Here is a 23,333-nt window from a genome sequence, read left to right as displayed (position 1 = left end):
TCCCTCATGCTTAGACCTGCTTGAAGGTCCAAGCTTAAAAATCAAATATTGCTGCTTTCATAGTGAGTATCTCAGAGGGCATCACTCTCTCTATGCCCTTCCAGCATTTAAAAAACTTTTTCTTTTATTTTACAGGTCTGAATTAAGGGGATTTAAAATATGTCAAAATCATCAAGCGTTTTTTCCTGGCTCATCAAGTTAAAATTCTCCCACATAGTTAACTGCTGATTTGTATTCAAAATTACCATGATAACTCTTTCTTCCTGACTTCCACACTTTAAACCTCATTTGTTTACATCTAGCTTCCTCAAGGACACTGATTCCTTGAGAACATACAGGAAGCTCTTTTACTATGTTTTAACACACAGTAGATGGTCAATAAATACTGGTTGGAATCATAGTTATGCCTTTCAAGTTCACTCTTTAACTGATACTAATTTTTTTTTCAAGTCTTAGCTATTATTCCTCCTCGCCTCTGCTTTATTTATAGGGACAGAACTACAAAGCAGAGGCTGAAGACAGGGACTTGGAATGGCACTGTTTTCTCCTTGCAGCAAAACTTGTTTAAACATTGTAAAAGAGAATAAAACTAACTTACACTTTTGGCAAATGTCTTTGAAAGTAAAACAACCAGCATTTAACAAATAAGCTACCTTTGTTGAGGAAGAGTCTAAGGGAAAAGCTAAGGGAATAACCCTTGTGCACTAATGGATTTTAAAGGATTGCTTTTCTCTGAAAGCATATGAACTCCATCAGTGTCGGCCTGCAGGACTCCCAAACTCTGCACTCATGACTTCTGTGAGCCTTCATGAATTCAAATGTACGTTTACCAATCATATGACTTCTATCTATTCAAGAGAATTATTCTGTGCCAGAAAAGTTTTATGATTAGGGGTCCATTCTTTTAAGGAATATTTATAGTGCCTAAATAACTCCAGATGTTTTGCTTTGGTTTTTGGTTAAGGGTGGAGGCAGGAGGGCAGAAATCAAAATGAGGATCCTCCCAATTAGAAATGTTTGCCATTCCATCCTAAATGAGCTCTTGTATTTCTGCCTCGAAGTCCCAGAATTTACACTTATGACACTCATACATGTAATGTCAAAATATGAGGATTTAGATATAGGATTGCTACTTTATTTTTAAAAATTGCTTGTGGATAGCATACATCTAAATTATTTTTACAAATCACAATCATACAAAACAGAGATTGCTCCCTGCATTTGTAATTAATTTGCCAACAGTATGAAGAAGCATTCTTTGGAGGCAGCTGTTTTTCACAGAGGAGCAAATTATGGAATGACAAATTCCGTATTTTTTGCAGAATTTATGCACCTGTTGATTATAATCTGTTCTCAAATTCTGTCTAAACCTATAGTCTTAAAGCTAGTATACTTTCATGTTATATATTAAATATAGCAAAAATTGTCCGAGACATTCTGAACATCACTAGACTCATAAGGAATTTAATTTTGCTTTTTCTGCCTTCAAGAAGGTATGTGCCAATCCCATGGAAGATTTAAAAATAAAAGGATATAATAGCCTCCCGTGGTAATTCGTTCCTAAAAAATGTAATAGCTAGGAAAAAGTTTCTCTACCTAATTACAATCAACTCTGCTACAATTCAAGTGCATTATTTTTCCTTCTCTGTCTTCAGGCAGAGTTGATCACTATCTTTAACCATGATAATCTATGCTATGAAGAACAGTATGTAAGATAAACACCCACGATCTAATTAAATTGATGAGTAAGGCAAAAAGGTCAGAAAAAGGCCTCTGGTTAGGAAAGGTTCTCTGTGTCAAATATATGCCAAGCAATATGAATATAAAGACAAAACAATCTCTTTCAAAAAGTTCAGTCTTAGAAATACTTAAATCAGAGGTTCAAAATAAAGGAGCCAGATAGGCCAATTAATCTATGAAGTGGCCAGCTATAGCTAGAGAATCTTGAATGGTAAACTGGAGGACATAGGCCCAATCTTTTTTCCCCCCAGTTTTACTGAGGAATAATTGACAAATATAATTATATATATTTAAAGTGTACATGCCCAGTCTAAGGCAGCCACCACTTGACACTAGCAGACTAAGACAATGGAAAATGCAAGCTTAATAGTGTCATAGCTTCCAATTTTTTGAAGAGAATGAAAGCTAGAGGATGAGCAAAACATCTAACCTGGAGATATCAAGAGAATGCTTAGCAAAAGAGCTAACACTTGAGTCCTCAAGGTGAAGCAATGCTTAACCAGATACGAATGTAGCTAGTTTATCTTCTATGGCTATTGCCTAGGGTGCAAAGAGGGGAGTGCCAGAAGTGACTAGAGAAGGAAGGGATGGTTTGCCATGCACAGGTCAAACTGTATCCTATAGAACACAGGAAGCTACTAAGGAGTCTCTGACTCCACATCATAGAAGGGTAGGATCTATCAATATGCAGGAAGTTTTACCAAAATGCTATCCAGTGAGAGGTCAACATCTGATAGGCATTTTTAGAACTAGACACCTTGCTCATAATCCATAAAGCTAGAGTGGGGACTGCCATATCTAAAAACTTGCCTTAGACCTCTAACTACTGTGATGTCTAAGTGTTCATACGGCTCCAATAGCAGCAATGACTGCTTAAACAGATGGCAGCCAATGCACCCATGGAAAAGAGTATCAGTTCAGTTCAGTTCAGTCGCTCAGTCGTGTCAGATTCTTTGCGACCCCATGAATAGCAGCACGCCAGGCCTCCCTGTTCATCACCATCTCCCGGAGTTTACTCAGACTCACGTCCATCGAGTCCGTGATGCCATCCAGCCATCTCATCCTCGGTCGTCCCCTTCTCCTCCTGCCCCCAATCCCTCCCAGCATCAGAGTCTTTTCCAATGAGGCAACTCTTCACATGAGGTGGCCAAAGTACTGGAGTTTCAGCTTTAGCATCATTCCTTCCAAAGAAATCCCAGGGCTGATCTCCTTCAGAATGGACTGGTTGGATCTTCTTGCAGTCCAAGAGATTCTCAAGAGTCTTCTCCAACACCACAGTTCAAAGTATCAATTCTTCGGCACTCAGCCTTCTTCACAGTCCAACCCTCACATCCATACATGACCACAGGAAAAACCATAGCCTTGACTAGACAGACCTTAGTCGGCAAAGTAATGTCTCTGCTTTTGAATATGCTATCCAGGTTGGTCATAACTTTTATTCCAAGGAGTAAGCGTATTTTAATTTCATGGCTGCAATCACCATCTGCAATGATTTTGGTGCCAAAAATAATAAAGTCTGACACTGTTTCCACTGTTTCCCCATCTATTTCCCATGAAGTGATGGGACCAGATGCTGTGATCTTCGTTTTCTGAATGTTGAGCTTTAGGCCAACTTTTTCGCTCTCCTCTTTCACTTTCATCAAGAGGCTTTTTAGTTCCTCTTCACTTTCTGCCATAAGGGTGGTGTCATCTGCATATCTGAGGTGATTGATATTTCTCCTGGCAATCTTGATTCCACCTTGTGCTTCTTCCAGCCCAGCGTTTCTCATGATGTACTCTGCATAGAAGTTAAATAAGCAGGGTGACAATATACAGCCTTGACGTACTCCTTTTCCTATCTGGAACCAGTCTGTTGTTCCATGTCCAGTTCTAACTGTTGCTTCCTGACCTGCACACAGATTTCTCAAGAGGCAGGTCAGGTGGTCTGGTATTCCCATCTCTTTCAGAATTTTCCACAGTTTCTTGTGGTCCACACAGTCAAAGGCTTTTTTGGCATAGTCAATAAAGCAGAAATAGATGTTTTTTTGGAACTCTCTTGCTTTTTTGATGATCTAGCAGATGTTGGCAATTTGATCTCTGGTTCCTCTGCCTTTTCTAAAACCAGCTTGAACGTCAGGGAGTTCACAGTTCACATATTGCTGAAGCCTGGCTTGCAGAATTTTGAGCATTACTTTACTAGCATGTGAGATGAGTGCAATTGTGCGGTAGTTTGAGCGTTCTTTGGCATTGCCTTTCTTTGGAATGGGAATGAAAACTGAACTCTTCCAGTCCTGTGGCCACTGCTGAGTTTTCCAAATTTGCTGGCATACTGAGTGCAGCACTTTCACAGCATCATCTTTCAGGATTTGAAACAGCTCAATTGGAATTCCATCACCTCCACTAGCTTAAACCCCAAAAGGAAGTTTTGTGAGATCTACCATCCCCAGACATTTCTCTTTTATTCTTGGCAAGAGTTTTTAAAAAAAGAAAAAGAGAGATAATACCTTACTCATTGCTAAAATAGAGTTAAGAGATCTTGACATATATTGTTCTCTCCCAGCTAAGAGATCCCTTGGCTCCTTATTTTCTACTTTGTCTGGTTTATAACACACTCACAGCAGCCAACTGTATTCCTAGCTTGAACTCCTTTCTTTATACTAAATCATTTCAAATTCTAAAATCTAATTCAGGGCCACAGGTTAACCAGTACCCCTACTTTCTTCATCCTCCTAACCCATTAGTTATCTACCTAACCCACTGGTTGATCCTATCTTATTTGCAATAAAATCTAACCCAAAATTAATCTGCATTTTGCTTCAGAAAGGATATTTGTTTTTGCCAGGGACATTTCCTATTCTCCACTTAGAAACAGGGAAAGAAACTATGCTGTCCCCTAGGCCTTTCATTCAAGCCTCACAACAGGATAGGTGTTATCATTACTCCACAAGATAGGCATTATTATTCTCATTTTCAGGGATGAGAAAACTGAAGCTCTGAGTAGTCAACCTGTCCAATAGCAGCTGGTAAATGACATAAGCCATGTCTGAACAGGTTAATCTGCTTCCAAAACTATGCTCCTTCCACTATATTAAACAGCTTCAACTGATGTTTCTAATAATAACTGCCATAATACTCAACTTCCACCTCATATCTGTACAGTGCAGTATACCTTTCAAATCATTTTCATCTGAAGTATCTCTCTGGGTTCCTAAAACTATCCTTCAAGTAAACATAGGCAACGGGGGGGGGAAAAACTAATCTAAAATCACAGAAAAAAAATTACTCGGCACAAATAATAGCTAATAACAGCAGTGATGTTTATAGAGCATTTGTCTGCTGTAATCCTCATTACAATCTTGTGAATAATAATAATGTCATCTCTTTTACAGATTAGGTTCAGTTCAGTTGCTCAGTCATGTCCAACTCTTTGCGACCCCATGAATCGCAGCACGCCAGGCCTCCCTGTCCATCACCAACTCTCGGAGTTCACTCAACTCATGTCCATCGAGTCGGTGATGCCATCCAGCCATCTCATCCTTGGTCGTCCCCTTCTCCTCCTGCCCCCAATCCCTCCCAGCATCTAGGTCTTTTCCAATGAGTCAACTCTTCACATGAGGTGGCCAAAGTACTGGAGTTTCAGCTTCAGCATCAGGTAACAAGGCTCAAAATATTCTGCAGTTCACACAGCTAGGAAATGGCAGTACTGGAATTCAAATTTGGGTATTGGTTAGCTCACAAGCCCATGCTCTTCTCTAAACCTCAGCCAGTACTGCCTCCCTCACTGCAGTGCTCCTTACATAATATTATGCTCTCACTATAGTTAAGTTAAACAAAATTTATTTGAAATTCCAATATCCAAGTTAAAACTAAAACCCATATGCATTCCCCAACCCACCACTATATGAAAGTGGAACAGGCAGCAAACAGGTGGCAAGACAGTATCAACTAGGAACTTAAAAGAAATTCTTCACTGGAAAACTGACACATAGATAATCAGAAATTCAATAGCGTTTCAAGAAAAATTAAACTATCAAGCTCCAAGCACTACCCTTTTATGGGGCAAGAGACATTACCCTGACCATTTAACAAACGAATATATTATTCTAACAAACATTCAATTTCAAGAAATTATTTTTTTAACATATCCTATGAAACAGTAAAAGTCATCGAGGATGGAAAGGCTCCATCTCAGTTCTTCCGCAAGTTGCCCAGGTACATCCGTAAGTATTTTTAAAGTAGGTTAAAATGCTGGAGCCAGGACCGGGATGTTTATTTCTGAGGCTCTTTTCTACATACCCATAAATTCATACCAGGCGCACTTTGTCACGCAGTCATGCTTGTTTTTAATCAGAGGCACTATGGAATAATAAGCACATGAAAAAATAAGTAATACTTAAAAATAATATAACTACATAAAAATGTTTTTAATAAAAGCTTTGTTAGTCCTATGAAACTAAATGACATTCTTTTAAATACACAGTAATATAAAAGAAACAGCCTAAAGTTACAAAGAAATGTTGATGAAGATTTGTGAAGCCACTATTATTGAGGACAAAATACATTTCATTTATTTGATGATATTTAACCATTTAAAATATAGAAAGTATCTGTCATAAAGCCCTGTAATTATTAAACACTATAAAGAATATGCTTATGCAAATTACCAGTGCTTGAAACATTCAAAACACACTGCTAAGTTTTTAGAATATGACATAATATTCACTAGAAGTATCTGCAGCCTCACAATTCTGGAAATAAAAGCAAATCAATTTGCTTAATAAAAAAAAAAATCTCTGGAGCAAATGAAATAAACTTCCAAGGAGATTCCAAGAGAATGGTAATTTTTAAAGCTATTTTTAAATATTTGTTAAAATGAAGTTTCAGTGCACAAAAATAGAAAAAAATGAAAGGCTTTGAGAAGACACTGGTGAGTCACAGGAAAAAAGCAAATCCAGCTGCACTCCATAAACCAAAGATTTGTATCTAGAACTTTGAATAAGGATTAAATCAGAAACAACTATCTGAATGGTTAACATCTAGTATCCATTTTTAAAACCTACTCTAGGGTAGCTGTTCCTGGGGAAAACATTCATTAAGCTCTTAAAACCAAAAACAGAGATAAATAAATTTTGGCAATGAAAAAAATCTCCCAGGTGTGTAAAACATGTACACACACGTGCACACACACACATACACACACACACACACACACGAAAATTCTGAATCCTATAGAAGAATCAAGGACAATTATAGAATACATATTGATGAAAAGCATTTGGTGATGCAGTAATGAGGAACATGGGAAGAGAGATGTGGAGATCTGAATCCTAATTCGTTAAAATTCAACCACAAAGAATTAAGTGTTACAGCACTTTAGAACCTACAACCAACTTTGTTAACTGGGCCCAGAATTAAGAACACAGGCTAGTCAGTATTCCTCAACCTTGAGCAATATTTGGAATATTTTTAAAGGGTAAAAATTCAGCTATCCAGTATGCCTTAAATGACTTTTATTAAGATGTTCTTTAAATGTGTATTAATATGAAAATTATAAACACTGTATGGATATGGTTCTTAAACAACTAAAATTACAAACTGGCATTAAGTTACTATGACAGATGATGGTGCTTGACTGAAACCGTTGCTGAAATGCAAGTTTGTGTGCCTGATACTCAGTGCAGCCAAACAATACCAAAATGTCAGAGTCTGGAACATAGAAAGGTTTATTAAGGGCGGTGCAAGGAGCATTTAAGGATGGCCCATGCCTTAAAACCCCCAAACTCTCCAAAAGTCTTCAGCAAAGCCCTTTTCTAAGAAAGTTGAAGGAGAGACCTGGTTAGCTGTTGCAAACAGTCTTGAGGTCAGGTCACGATATTCCTGTAAATCTCCACCAAATGAACGTTACTCTCTGTTCTGACAAGAAACGGCCAGGTCCCAAGGCACAGCTTTCCCCCTCTGAGGTCCTGGTCCTGGCGAAGAAAGACAGATCTCAGTTGGCAGCTCTCTCAGGGCCGGGTCCCCAGACACCGCCCAACCATAGCCAGGCTGCCAGGACACAACTGGCCCTCAGATTCCTTAGGCCGCTCAAGGGGGGTGGAGGAGGGGTGGCGGCAGGCCCCCACCAGGTCCCAAAGGTGGGGAGAGGGGAGATGTTCACTGCTGCCTCAAGACCTGGGCCAAATTCAGTGGGTTGATGAGGGCTCTGGAGCCCTGCTGGAAATAGCCTCCAGTTTGTTCCCTGGGCCTCCCAGCTCACTCATTGGCCCGAGGCCAGGTGAACTGGAGGGCTGCAGGGGATGCCAGGATTCACCTCTTACCTCACTTTATACCAAATGACCACCATTCCACCGATGGTTGGCTGAATGGCCCACTGACGGCTGCTCACTGACAGTTGGCTGCTCATGGGAGGGGCCTACTGTGGTATCAACCAACGGCTGAGCAGGACAACCAACAGTCACTCAATGACAGTTGGTAGCTTGTGGGAGGGGTCCAGGTAGCTTGTGGGAGGGGTCCAGGTAGCTTGTGGGAGGGGTCCAGGTAACGGCACACAGCAAGGGCTGTGTGCTAAGAGCTGCACTGGCCACGTGCTATTACAAAGCTAAATTGCAACGCCCAGTATGAAAATGGTTCTGACTGTATGGGGCGGATCTTGGAATAAGGAAATCCCATGGGCAAGATAGGCTTCCAAGTGGCGCTGGTGGTAAAGAACCTGCCTGTCAATGCAAGAGATGTAAGAGATGTGGGTTCAATCCCCGGGTTGGGAAGATCCCCTGGAGGAAGAAATGGCAACACACTCCAGTATTTTTTGCCTGGAGAATCCATGGACAGAGCAGCCTGAGAGGCTACAGCCCATAGGGTTACAAAGAGCTGGACACGTCTCTAGTGACTTAGCACACATGCATGGGAAAGATGCTATCCTCTCACCACTGTTCTTTATTCAAACTATATGAAACTTTTATGCATTTAACATACTGCTTTTACCGGGTCTCCTGACTGGGCCCAGAAGACTCTCTCTGTAAAAGAGCAGGATAAGCCCAGCCCTTAGCAGGCACCCATTGCTGTGCCTCATTAGGAACACCCCATTACTAGGCAACAGGTCTTGCTCAACCACTGGTCGGTCCTCAGGGCCCTGCCCACAAGCAAACACCTGTCCATGAGCAACTGTTGGTTGTCCTGCTCAGCTACTGGTCAGTGCCACAGTAGGCCCTGCCCACAAGTAACTGTCAATGAGGGATATTAGAGAATTGATTCAGCCAACAGTCAGTGGTGTAACAGTCATCAGGTAGAGAGTGAGGTAAGAGGAAGATTTAGGCCTTCTCCTGGAGGCCCTCCAGCTCACCCAACCTTGGGCCAGTGGGTGAGCTGGAGGACCCAGGGAATAGATTGGGGACTACATCCTGCAGGGTCCAGAGCCCTGATTAAGGCCCTTGACTGTCTTGGCCCAGGCCTTGAGGCAACAGTGAACCTCTCCCCCATCCCTGTCTCTGAGACGTAATAGCAGCAGTTGTCTGCCTGGGTTGCAGGCCATGAGACCTGGTCTCCCCGACTTGGGGAGCCTGAGGAGACTGAGGGCCAGTGGGGTTGGGTGCCTGGCTCCCTTAGAGATGACAACTAGGGAAGGTGTGGGAGCCTGGCTATGGATGGGCGGTGTCTGGGGACTTGGCCCTGAGAGAGCTGCCAACTGAGATCTGCTCCTCTTAGCCAGGACTGGGACCTCAGAGAATTAAAGTTGTGCCTTGAACCTTGCCCTTTTTTATCGAGACAGAGAATAACATTCGTTTGGTAGAGATTTCAAGACAACATCATTACCTGACCTCAAGAGCAAAGGATCTGGCACCAAGTCTGCAACAGCTAACCACGCCCATCTGTCACCTTTTGCTTTTCTGAAAGCTTTCACTAACCTTGGGATTCTTAGGGCATGAGACACCCATCACCTCTCTCTAGGAACCTGTGATAAAACCTTTCTCTGTTCCAAACTCTAATGTTTTTGTACTGATTGGCTTCACTGTGCGTTAGGCACACAGACTTGCAATTCGGTAACATCTTCACTCTTGACACAAGAAAAAGATTAGTGAAGGGTATCCCACAATCATTACTAATCACTTTAGTGGCTTCTAGAAAGGGCTAAGGATTTAGGTAGGAGAGACTACAAATGAAATGGACTCCCTGGACTCAGAAAGTGATGGTAGTAGCCCAGGAAAGGTTGGATCTAGTGGAAGTAGTTAACTGCCAGAAGCAAAGGGGGCATGGTGACTCTTAGAGGCAGCAAGGTGGATATTGGGAATACTAGGTAATTCTCAGGTTTTGTTGTGATAGGCAGAAATCCCTGTCTATATTTAATTGATCAGACCCAAGAATTCAAACCAACAGCCATCTCACTAAGATCTGTTTTGATTTAAATAATCAAAAACAAATAACTCCAGGTCTAGTGAACAGAGACCTATCTGAGACCTACTATCTGACCTATAGGTCAGACCTATATCTGACCTACTATAGACAGTCCCGGCCTCTCAGTCAAATCTAAGACCCTCGGTTCTTGGATAAGAGGCCAGATCCCTTCTGGAAGACTTTTTTGCCCAAATGCATCTCTGGTCATTACCCAGATAATAGAGAGTTGGCAAAAGGAAAATACCCAATCCTCTTGAGGATTTTTACCTACTAGCTCTGAGCTAACATTAATTAGTAGGCATTAAGAATACTTCCTTGTCCCATTACTAAGGCATAATTTTTCTGGGTTCTCTAGAGTGTCCAGCTGATCCAAGAGTTCTTTCCACACTGTCCAGTCAATGTCTCCCAGTTCCCCAAGAACTCTGAGAGTTATGCAGCTTTACAGCGCTCCAGCCTCAGCGAGCTTCCTCCTGTGTGTGCGCTGCTCAGTTTTCAGCAACAGACTCAAGTGGGCACCTGAGATTTCTGGAGCCCTTCTGCGCATGCTCTCTCCTCTTCTGCATTCTGTCCCACACTTCCAGCTGCCTCAGCCTCCCCCAAATCTGATCCATCTCTTCAATTCAGCAGTGCCAGCATCCTCTGCTGAAGTTGCCTCTCTCTGTGCTGCTGTTTGGAATGCACCTCTCAGCAGAAAGTTACAGTGATCCTAGTCTCACCTCATTTGTTTTCTCACTCACAGGGATCACAAGTTTGTGCTCCCGGTACCCTAAGCAGAATACAGTTGTTCATATTTTTATCCAGTTTCCTACTTGTTTGCAGCATGTTATCCTATCTTAGAAGAAGCAGACATTTCCAATCTATTCTTTTTGCCTCATCCATCAACATGCCTGTACACATGTTCAGCGTACACCTAACTACTACTTCCCTACACTTTGCTAGGCAACTTCTCATGTCTTTTTTTTTTCCAGCCTTAGTTATTTCCTTCTCATCCAACATGTCCCAACTCATATGTCATCTCAACTTTGGAAGTCTTCAGTTTTCTCTAGAGATTGTTTTCCCTCTGCATATTGCTCATACATACTACAGAATTTATCTCAATATCCTCTATCTGCATGCCTCCCAACTAAAAAAACTTTCTAGTAATAAGCATAACTGCTAAAATGTGACTACTTTTTATGTTCCAAGTACTCTTCTATATTTGCCCATTTACTCTTCATAAAACTCTAAGACATATTAATATGTACCATTATTATCCTCATTTTACAAATGAGGAAACCAAGGCACAGAGAGGTTAAGTAAATCTCCTGAGATCCCATACCTTGGTAGGGGCAGAGTCAGGATAGTCTGATTTCAGAGCTCGTGCTCACTATACTGCCTCTCATGAATTCCTGAAGGGCAGCAACTATGTCTTATTCTTGTTTGTATATCCATGCCAAGAGCACCTCAAATATTTGTGGAATGAATTAAAATTTATAATTTTCTCCAAGTCATCCAAGAAAAAGTCCTTCATAAGTAAGGTAGGCTTTCAGTACAGTAATTACAGAACTGAGTCTAGAAAGGGTCTTTCATAAACATGGACGAGACTAAAATTAAATATACAATAATAAATTCAAAGAACTCTGGAGAATTTTACCATGCAGAAAAGACTAATAAGGTTTTTGAGGTAATAAGAAACTGCAGTAAACTCAGGAACAAAAAGTCTCTACCAAGGTATCAACACCCTCTAAGAGAGGGACTAAATGTCATATTTTGTCTCCATTAGAGGCATACCAAATTGATCCCATCTATCTAAACCTGAAATACAGATCATAGTTTTCTCCAGGCAACAGTAAAAAGACAAAATATTTAAACAAAAATTTTATCCTAAGAGTCAAATCTGTCAAGGGTAATCAATGAAAACAAAGCCATATTGCACAATGGAATCAGCTATGTTAAACAACAAAAATTTAACCAATTCTACATAAAAAAAATATTATTCATTACCTTTCAAACAATTAAGTGTCCTCCATGTTTATTAAAAGCTTTAAGTTCTTGACAATAGACAGCATATGCAGTGAATTCATAAAAGCTAGAAGTACTCAAAAATAATACGATTTATGGAAATTTAAATGATTAAAAAGAAAAATATAGGGCTTCCCCAATGGCTCAGCAGTAAAGAATCCAACTGCCAACGCAGGAGACATGGGTTCAATCCTTGATCAGGGAAGATCCCTCATGCCTTGGAGCAACTAAGCTCGTGCGCCACAACTACTGAGCCTGTGCCCCAGAGCCCGGGAGCTGCAACTCCTGAGCCCACATGCCCTACAGCCCATGCTCTGCAACAAGAGAAGCCACTGCAGTGAGAAGTCCAGGCACTGCAACTACAGAATAGCCCCTGCTCAGCACAGCTAGGGAAAAACCTGTGAGCAATGAAGACCCAGCACAGCCAAAAATTAAATAAATATTAAACAATTTTAAATAAATATATGAAAATGTATATTTTGCACAAATGGATAATTACATTTAGTTCCCTGGTGGTTCAGCGGTAAAGAATCCGCCTGCCATACAAGAGATGTGGGTTTGATCCCTGGGTTGGGAAGACCCCATGGAGAAAAGAAATGACAACTCACTCCAGTATTCTAGCCCAGATAACCCCAATCCATGGGGTTGCAAAAGAGTTGGACGTGACTGGGCGACTAAGCAACAACAACAGCAAGATGGCAACGGCCATGGGGTGCAGGCAACACTGGGAGAAGATGGAGACTGATACACTGTCATGACCTTCAGCCTCTCCCACATGACTCATCCACACACATACCTGGACTTCTCCTCCACCCCGCATACCACTGTCTGGCTTGGACAGGTCCACTATCTCACCCAAAGTCCCTGAAACTGAATGTCTTTCAAAATTCAACATTTTTCTGAGTTTACAAAGGTGCAATTCACCTAGCACTCCAGAATAATCTGTGGCAGCACCCTGGAATCAAACAAATTTATATTTCTGTAGCAAAATGCAAGAATATTCACATTAAGTTGGATAAAGAAAGACTATGAACGATCTCACGTCAGTTCAGGTCAGATTTATGAGTCTAAGAAAATATTTTTTTCCCTGACCTTTCAGGATTTTTAAACAGTAGGAAAAGGATGATAAATTTGTATTACACACTGCATTCAATCTACTCATCATTACCTACCTGAGAAGTGACGACAGCTCCCTTAGCTACCATGCTCAGTTACAATACCAATTTCCACTAGGCAGAATTGGCAACACCTTTGGAAATCATTTAGTCAAACTTCTTATTTCATTGCTTAGGAAATTAAAGCCCAGAGATGGAATAACTTACTTAAGGTCACACTGTTGACACCTACTGACAGAGATGAAGCTAAAACATACATGTAAGCTTCCTGTCCTGCAGGTTACTTACTGTTTGTTCATTTGTTCGTCCATCCATCCATCCATTCATTCTCTGTTAGAGGTGATTTTTTTTTTAGCTTTTCAAAATAACAAAATAATTATAGACTCACCGAAAGACGTAAAAATAGTACAGTCTTCACTAGGTATCCAGAGAGGGATTGGTTACAGGACCTCAAAATTTGTGTTGCTCAGGTCTCTTATATAAAATGGTGTAGTATTTACATATAACCTATGCATATCCTCTGGTTTATATTAAATCATCTCCAGATTACTTACAATACCTAATACCATGGAAATAATATGTAAATAGTAGTAGATACAATGTATGTTATATCAAAAGTTGCCTGGCTTAGCAAATTCAAGTTTTGTTTTCTGGAAATTTCTGGAATTTCTTCCCCCAAATATTCTTGATCCATGGTTGGCTGAATCCACATACATGCGGAACTCGTGGATATAAAGTCCTTATGTATCTTTCACCCAGCTTCCTTCCATACACAACTGTAGGATAATACCAAAACTAAAAATTAACACTGGGACTTTCCTGGTAGTCCAGTGGTAAAGAATCTGCCTGCCAATGTAGGAACAGGGGTTCAATCCATGGTACGGAAATATTCCACTAAGCCTGTGAGCCCCAGCTACTGAGCCCATGCACCACAACTACTGAAGCCTGCACACCCTAGAGCATGTGCGCTACAACAGGGAAAACCACCACAATGAGAAGCCTACGTGCTCACTGCAACTAGACAGCAGACTCTGCACAACGTAACTAGAAAAAACCTGCAACAGCAACAAAGATCCAGTGCAGCCAAAAATAAATAATTAAAATTTTAAAAAATAACAGTATATTATTGTTAACAAAACTACAGGCCTTATTCCATTTTTGGCACTTTTTAAAAACCTGCATTCATTTGTGTGCTGGTATATATAGTTTGAAGAACTGACACTTTCAAATTCTGGTGCTAAGAGTCCCTTGGACTGAAAGGAGATCAAACCAGTTAATCCTAAAGGAAATCAATGCTGAATATTCATTGGAAAGACTGGTGCTGAAGCTGAAGCTCCAATACTTCCACCACCTGATAAAAAGAGCCTACTCACTGGAAAAGATCCTGATGATGGGAAAGGCTGAAGGCAAAAGGAGAAGAGAGTGGCAAAAGATGAGATGGTTAGATAGCATCATCAACTCAATGGACACTGAATTTGAGCAAACTCTGGGAGATAGTAAAGGACAGAGGAGACTGGTGTGCTGCAGATCACGGGGTCACAAAGACCTGGATGTGACCTAGCGACTGTACAACAACACCATAAGAATGTTCCAAGGCTTCCCAGGTAGCTCAGTGGTTAAAAAAATCCGCCTGCAAGGCAGGAGACCTGGGTTCCATCTCTTTGGTCAGGAAGATTCTCTAGAGAAGGAAACGGCAACCTAATCCAGTATTCTTGCCTGGGAAATCCCATGAACAGAGGAGTCTGGAGGGCTACAGTCCATGGAGTCACAAAGAGTTGGAAACAACCTAGCAAATAAACAACAACTATTCCATTGTATGGATGCACCACAGTTTGTTCAGCCATTGACCCTTCAGTGAGGTATGGGTTGTTTCCAGTTCTTAGCTGTCACAAATAAGGCTGCTATAAGCATTCCTGTATAGGTTTTGATGTGAGTGTTTATTTCTCTGGAATAAATGCTCAAGTGTGATTACTGGGTTGTATGTTATATGTATGTTTAATTTAATAAAAAACTGCCAAACTGTATTCCAGAGTCAGTTCAGTCCTGTCACTCAGTTGTGTCAGACTCTTTGCGACCCCATGAACTGCAGCACACCAGGCCTCCCTGTCCGTCACCAACTCCTGGAGTTTACCCAAACTCACGTCCATTGAGGCGGTGATGCCATTCAACCATCTCATCCTCTGTTGTCCCCTTCTCCTCCTGCCCTCAATCTTTCCTAGCATCCCGGTCTTTTCAAATGAGTCAGCTCTCCGCATCACGTGGCCAAAGTATTGAAGTTTCAGATTCAACATCAGTCCTTCCAATGAACACCCAGGACTGATCTCCTTTAGAGTGGACTGGCTGGATCTCCTTGCAGTCCAAGGGACTCTCAAGTCTTCTCCAACACCACAGTTCAAAAGCATCAATTCTTCGGGGCTCAGCTTTCTTTATAGTCCAACTCTCACATCCATACATGACTACTGGACAAACCATAGCCTTGACTAGACGGACCTTTGTTGGCAACGTAATGTCTCTGCTTTTTAAATATGCTGTCTAGGTTGGTCATAACTTTCCTTCCAAGGAGCAACCATATTTTAATTTCATGGCTGCAATTATCATCTGCAGTGATTTTGGAGCCCCCAAAATAAAGTCTGACACTGTTTCCACTATTTCCCCATCTATCTGCCATGAAGTGATGGGGCCAGATGCCATGATCTTAGTTTTCAAATGTTGAGCTTTAAGCCAATGTTTTCACTCTCCTCTTTCACTTTCATCAAGAGGCTTTTTAGTTCCTCTTCACTTTCTGCCATAAGGGTGGTGTCATCTGCATATCTGAGGTTATTGATATTTCTCCTGGCAATCTTGTTTCCAGCTTGTGATTCTTCTAGCCCAGCGTTTCTCATGATGTACTCTGCATGTAAGTTAAATAAGCAGGGTGACAGTAGACAGCCTTGACGTACTCTTTTTCGTATTTGGAACCAGTCTGTTGTTCCATGTTCAGTTCTAACTGTTGCTTCCTGACCTACATACAGGTTTCTCAAGAGGCAAGTCAGGTATTCCAGAGTGGCTGTAACATTTTTACATTCCCATCAGCAATGTTCAAACTGCGGTGGTGGAGAAGACTTTTGAGAGTCCCTTAGACTGCAAGGAGATCAAACCAGTCAATGCTAAAGGAAATCAACCCTGAATATTCACTGGTTGAATACTGAAGGACCAATGCTGAAGTTGAAGCTCCAATACTCTGGCCACCTGATGTGAAGAACTGACTCATTGGAAAAGACCCTGATGCTGGAAAGGGCTTCCCTGATGGGTCAGTTGGTAAAGAATCTGCCTGCAATGCAGGAGATCATGGTTCAATTCCTGGGTCAGGAAGATCTGCTGGAGAAGGGATAGGCTACCCACTCCAGTACTCTTGGACTTCCCTTGTGGCTCAGCTGGTAAAGAATCCACCTGCAATGCTGGAGACCTGGTTTGATCCACTTCAGTATTCTTGCCTAGAGAATTCCATGGCCTGTATAGTCCATGGGTCACAAAGAGTCAGACACAACTGAGTGACTTTCACTTTCACTTTTCACTCTGATGCTGCAAAAGACTGAAGGCAGGAGGAGAAGGGGGTGACAGAGGATGAGATGATTAGATGGTATCACTGACTCAATGAACATGAGTTTGAGCAAACTCCAGGAGATGGTGAAGGACAGGGAAGCCTGGTATGCTGCAGTCCATGGGGTCGCAAAGACTTGGACATGACTGACTGACTAAAATATTTCAAGTTTCTATTTCAACTATTTTAGCTGAGCTATTTCAAGCCCCAAAAGATGATGCTGTTAAAGTGCTACACTCAATATGCCAGCAAATTTGGAAAACTCAGCAGTGGCCACAGGACTGGAAAAGGTCAGTTTTCACTCCAATCCCAAAGAAAGGCAATGCCAAACAATGTTCAAACTATGGAACAATTGCACTCATCCCACACATTAGCAAAGTAATGCTCAAAATTCTCCAAGTCAGACTTCAACAGTACGTGAACCGAGAACTACCAGATGTTCAAGCTGGATTTAGAAAAGGCAGAGGAATCAGAGATCAAATTGCCAACATCTGCTGGATCATCGAAAAAGCAAGAAAGTTCCAGAAAACACCTATTTCTGCTTTATTGACTATGCCAAAGCCTTCGACTTGCGTGGATCACAACTAACTGTGGAAAATTCTTCAAGAGATGGGAATTCCAGACCATCTGACCTGCCTCCTGAGAAATCTGTATGCAGGTCAAGAAGCAACAGTTAGAACTGGACATGGAACAACAGACTGGTTCCAAATAGGGAAAGGAGTATGTCAAGGCTGTATATTGTCACCCTGCTTATTTAACTTATATGCAGAGTACATCATGAGAAATGTTGGGCTAGATGAAGCACAAGCTGGAATCAAGATTGCCGGGAGAAATATCAATAACCTCAGATATGCAGATGACACCACCCTTATGGCAGAAAGTGAAGAAGAACTACAGAGCCTCTTGATGAAAGTGAAAGAGTTGAGTGAGAAAGTTAAAACTCAACAGTCAGAAAACTAAGATTTTAAATTTAATCTCACTTCTCAATTAAACTGTTATAAAATTAAGTTCTAGGCTCTTTCCCTTCTTCTTGATGAGCTAGCTTACGTGAAGAAAGAAAAGGTAGTGAATAATGAATTATGGTGATTTCCTTCTTTTCTCCTCTTGTTTGCCAAAAAATGTCACTGTACATCTAAATTTTAGGGCTATCAGGTATGATTCATCCCTAATACACTATGTTTTTCTACTCAAAAAGTAAAATGACCCAAGGGATCAGAATATCAATATAAGTAAATAATGGAATCTCAAAATGTAAAACGGAACTAAGTAAAAGAATTTACCAAATCTAATTTTTTATGGTCTTCTATATTAACTATATGAGATCTTTGTGTCCTTTGGCTAGCATACTGAGACACTCTCTGTCTTAATTATCAATGCTTTGCCAACAAGATGTCAACAAAGTAAGGTGCAGCATGCGAAACAATACAGCTACTCAATCCATGTTTTTAGCTATAATTTACAATAATCACAATCTGCCTACCCTATGGATCAAATGCTTGCTTCTTTGCTGAAATAGATGTATACATGATCACCTCCCAGAAAGCTTTTTGTTCACTGACTGCCTGTGAGTTTAGACTGTTAAAAGAATTTAAACATGTAACAAAACTACATACAGATTAACTCCTTCTTTTCTTACAAAATAAAGTAATCCACATATGTTACTATGGCTTTGCTGGAACTTTCTCCAATTCTTTCACTGTATTAGATCAGGGACAGGCAGGCAGGGGAGGCCACAATCAGGAAAGTTTCAGACCTTTCATCTAGAGTGTCTCTGGTGGTCTCAGAAGGAGTCTTCTCTAAGACCCCAATTGATACTCTGACAAGTAGATGAATTGCAATTCTCAGAATACGCACATTACTAAGGCTTTTGCTAGTTCTCCCCTTTTCATGTCAATGCTTTAGAATGGACACTACAATATGCATGTGCACAATGTAATATGTAGTCCAAGGGGATTCGATTCAGAAACCCCCCTGGATATCAAAATCTGAGGATTCTCAAGTCTCTCACAATATCTGTGTATAATCCAAGGCACATCCTCCTCTATGCTTTAAATCATCTCTAGATTATTTACAATGCCAATTCTATGTAAATGGTTGTATACAATAGCAGCACTATAAAAATAGTTGCTGGTGCACAGCAAACTCAAGTTTTGTTTCAGGGGGTTTCTGAAATATCCTCCCTGAATATTTTCAACCTACAACTGGTTCAATCTGTGGTTGTGAACTCACGGATCTGGAGGGCTCACTGTACTACCACATCCTCCACTGCTAACACTACCATATTCCCATCACATACAGAGAAACCCACTATTTGATTGGCAAAAAATAAGACATTTCATGGTTCATGTGTTGTGAGAACACAGAGTAACTTGAACTCAGACACTGCTAGTAAGAATGTAAACTGGTATAACCACTTTGGAAAACAATTTGTTATTATCTCCTAAAGCTGACCATGTGTACACACTCCTTTATTCTCTCAAGACAAGTACACCAGAGGACACATTCAGGATATTCACAGCAGTACTTTTCATAACACCACAAACTGCAAACAACCCAAATGCTGATCGAAAGAAGACTATGGTATTTACATAGTAGAATCTCACACATCAGTGAAAAACTAGCGAAGTATAGTTAACACAACAGGGATAAATCTTAGAAACAATGACGAATTTAAAAAGCAAGTCACAAAGGACTACATGCAATAAAGTACCATATTTGTAAATTTAAAAAATGAGTATTATTAAACACATTACTATTAAAGAAAACTCCCATGCAACTTTAAAAAGGAAAAATAAACACAATTCAGTTCAGTGGGGAATCAGGGAGATAAACCAGTGAATAGAGACAGCTTCAACAGGATTGATCAAAGTTACATTTCTTCAACTGGGTGGTAAGCTCATTCCTCTCACTATTAAGCTTTAAAAGATACATGTTGCGTGTTCTGAGTGTGTACCATCTAGAATCTCTGGAGATTCCAGCTTCAAAACAAGTTTAACCTACTCATAAAATGACATTCCTGATAACTGGGAATGATGCCCAAGAAATAAAATCTCTCTACTACCGCTATTCGGTATTGCTATTTGGTAACTTTTATAGTAACAAAGAAATAGCAGATGTCTCATAAAAAATTAAAGCAAGAGAAAGGGAAGTAAGGGTAGCTATAAAAGAGCAATATGAGAGATCCCTGTAGTGATGGAAATGTATCAGTGTCAACATCCTGCTTGTGGGACAAAACTGCAAAGGATACATTGGACCTCTCTATAGTATTTCTTTCAACTGCATGTGAACCTACAATTATTTCAAGTTTGTGCTTTTTAAGAAAACATTTAAGAAAAATGATAATTTTGTCCAAGATTTCTCCACAATGGTACTACTGACATTTTAGTGTACCTAATTCTTCACAGTAGGGAGTTGCCCTGGGCACTGCAGGGTGTTTAATAACATCTCTGGCCTCTTATCTATTAAACACCAGTAGCACGCCCCAGTTGTAACATTTCCATACATTGCCAAATGTTCCCTAGGGGACAAGTAAGTTGCTTATTGTACTAGAGTTATGTAAAGAATATTCCTATGCTGAGGAAATACTTAGAAATACTTTTTAAAAATGGAACCAAAAGTTGTGGTCCTTCAAGTCCTAAAAGCAAGTTTCACAGTAGCAGTCCGCATAAAGTGATAAAAATCCCAAGGGAAAATGAATACTGACTGGATAAATTCCAGCTTCAAGCCTGAGACAAAAGTTACAAATGACTGCCTAACTTTTGACCTATCTCCCCCCAACCCATTCCTTCTAGAGGTGACTTCCTGAATAATGCAGAGCCGAAAATAAAACTATCTCACTTTTAAAAGACCATTTCTAGGAAGTGACTCAAACCCACATCCCTACTCGATGTTTCCACAAATCACCGAGGCAACTTCACCTTCAATAGCTAAGAAGCAAAAACGCGGAAATCGCACGTGTTCTCATTCTTACATCACAAATCTTAATAAAAGTATGTTAAGGTGAGTGGACTAAGACACAATACCGAATAGACTGAGAAAACTAAGTAAAAAGAAATAAACAGGCAGTCAGTCTGAGAGAGGCTGGAAAAGTGTATCGGCCAGCAAAAAGGACCAGAGTGGGTGCGAGTGTGTCAGGGAGAAGGTGTAGCTCACCTGGCTGTGGTAAGCAGAGGGTGCTGAGTCCCCACCAGCTTCCGCACCTGCATAGCGATGTTGCTGAGCTCGTCGCTCAGCAGGCAACGGAGGCTCATGAAGGAGGTGGGGTAGCCCACGATCTTCTCCGCCTCTGACACCACTTGGCTCCACTGGGCCGGGGACCTGGAGGACTGACCACGCCAGGAGATCACCGAGGAGATGGTATCGAGGGGGCCACGCAGGGGACCCGAGGCCCCAAGATAACGGGGCAAGCGCAAAAGCAGCTGCCGAAGGCTCATAGTTTAAGTCTGAGGGTTTCAGGGACTTGAGGGTGTCCGGAGGTGGCGCGGGGAACAAGCCAGGGACAGATGAGGAACTTGCGGGAACTAGAAAAAAGCGGCGATTCTTGACCCTCAAGAGGAGGGTGGGTTTTTGGAGTCGTGACCAGAAACGAACTTTAACTGCAGATCCCGCAGTCTGGGTTAGACACACAACACCCTCAACCCAGCACTGCCCACGTCCATCTATGGTAGAAACCACAGCCGCTGCCTAAATGGGGAACGCCATATTAGAGGAGTGAAATACGACTTGCCGTAAAGACGGAGGCGGGCTGTTCTGCGGCAAAGAATTTTCCCTACTTTGCGGCGCAGCCCGGACTCCCCGAAGGGGCGGGGCTCTGGAGGTGATCCCGGGAAGGCGGGGTAGGGTGCAAACCTCAGCTCCTCCCACCTCTTCCTGGCCTGTCAGGGCAGAGGGTGACAGAGATGGGCGAGCGGTGTCCCAGCCCCTGGAGTTTCGGCAGAGTCCGATTCATCGCAGGATACCCAGTGCCCACCACGGAGTAGGCACGCATAAATATGTGTTCTGAACCAGGGTCGGTGTCTGCTAAGTGTCTTTTGCTGGCCCCCAGCCCTCCCGGGGGAAAGGGATGGAGCAGAGGCGCCAGTTCCTCTGGGAGGCTATCCTGCCAGACTCTGGCAGTGGTAGTGAACGGGCGTGAGGGCATTCTCTCGTATCATCTGTGCCCAACCTATGAAATGTGGCCCGGCCTCTCAGAAAGGGTGTTTTTTGTGTTTTATTTCCCCAGGGTCTGTCTTGGGTCCTTGCTTCTGGCTCCTCACTGAGCCTTGGGTTCCCCTGTGTGCAGCTCAGGCAGAACCAGCTGTGCCTCCTGAAAGGGTGCAGACAGGCACTTCTAGAAGTATGTGCCCCGTCACCATGGAGGATCTGATACAGAGCAGAGCCCTGTGGGATTCCTGGGCACAAAGCCTTGTGTCCCCCCATTTTTTAAATTATAGGAAACAGTTTTCCTTCATAGGAAACATTATTACAAAGCTAGTGGAGGTGATGGAATTCCAGCTGAGCTATTTCAAATCCTAAAAGATGATTTGGTTGAAGTGCTGCACTCAATATGTCAACAAATTTGGAAAATTCAGCAGTGGCCACAGGACTGGAAAAAGTCAGATTTCATTTCAACCCCAAAGAAAGGCAGCGCCAAAGAATATTCAAACTACTGTACAATTGCGCTCATTTCACATGCTAGCAAGGTCTTGCTCAAAATCCTTCAAGCTAGTCTTCAGCGGTACATGAACTGAGAAATTCCAGATGTACAACCTGGATTTAGAAAAGGCAGAGGAACCAGAGATCAAATTGCCAACATCCGCTGGATCATAGATAAAGCAGGGGAATTCCAGAAAAACATCTGCTTCATTGACTATGCTAAAGCCTTTGACTGTGTGGATCAAACTGTGGAAAATTCTTAAGAGATAGGAATATCAGACCACCTTACTTGCCTCCTGAGAAGCCTGTATGCAGATCAAGAAGTTCCAGTTAGAACCAGACATGGCACAACGCACTAGTTCAAAATTGGGAAAGGATTATGTGGAGGCTATATATTGTCACTCTGCATAATTAACTTATATGCAGAGTACATCATGTGAAATGCCAGGCTGGATAAAGCACAAACTGGAATGAAGATTGCCAGGAGAAATATCAACCTCAGATATGCAGATGATACCATTCTAGTGGCAGAAACCGAAGAGGAGCTAAAGAACCTTTTGATGAGGGTTAAAGAGGAGAGTGAAAAATCTGGCTTAAAACTTAACATTCAAAAAATTAAGGTCATGGCATCCAATCCCATCACTCCATGGCAAATAGATGGGGAAACAATGGAAATAGTGACAGATTTTATTTTCTTGGGCTCCAAAATCACTGCAGATGGTGATTGCAGTCATGAAATTAAAAGACACTTGCTCCTTGGAAGAAAAGCTATGACAAAACTAGAGAGCATATTAAAAAGCAGACATCACTTCACTGACAAAGGCCCATATAGTTAAAGCTATGGTTTTTTCCCAGTCATGTACGGATGGGAGAGTTGGACTATAAAGAAGGCTGAA

The 23,333-nt window shown here is 41.6% G+C and overlaps 1 protein-coding gene across 1 annotated transcript in view; it reads right to left on the bottom strand.

Moving 5' to 3' along the window:
- The window catches only part of PDSS2 (decaprenyl diphosphate synthase subunit 2), a 276,849-nt gene extending 255,276 nt beyond the window's left edge, over positions 1-21,573 (bottom strand). The window contains exon 1 of the mRNA XM_069598233.1: positions 20,956-21,573. Coding sequence (XP_069454334.1) covers positions 20,956-21,236 — 281 coding nt within the window. The 5' untranslated portion in view covers positions 21,237-21,573. The remainder of the gene's footprint in view (positions 1-20,955) is intronic.
- Positions 21,574-23,333: the final 1,760 nt, after the last annotated feature.

Source organism: Ovis canadensis, chromosome 8 (assembly GCF_042477335.2).
Source record: "Ovis canadensis isolate MfBH-ARS-UI-01 breed Bighorn chromosome 8, ARS-UI_OviCan_v2, whole genome shotgun sequence".
Lineage (NCBI taxonomy): Eukaryota > Metazoa > Chordata > Mammalia > Artiodactyla > Bovidae > Ovis > Ovis canadensis.
The sequence above is the reverse complement of the archived record's forward strand: the minus strand, read 5'-3'. Positions and strand labels throughout refer to the sequence as shown.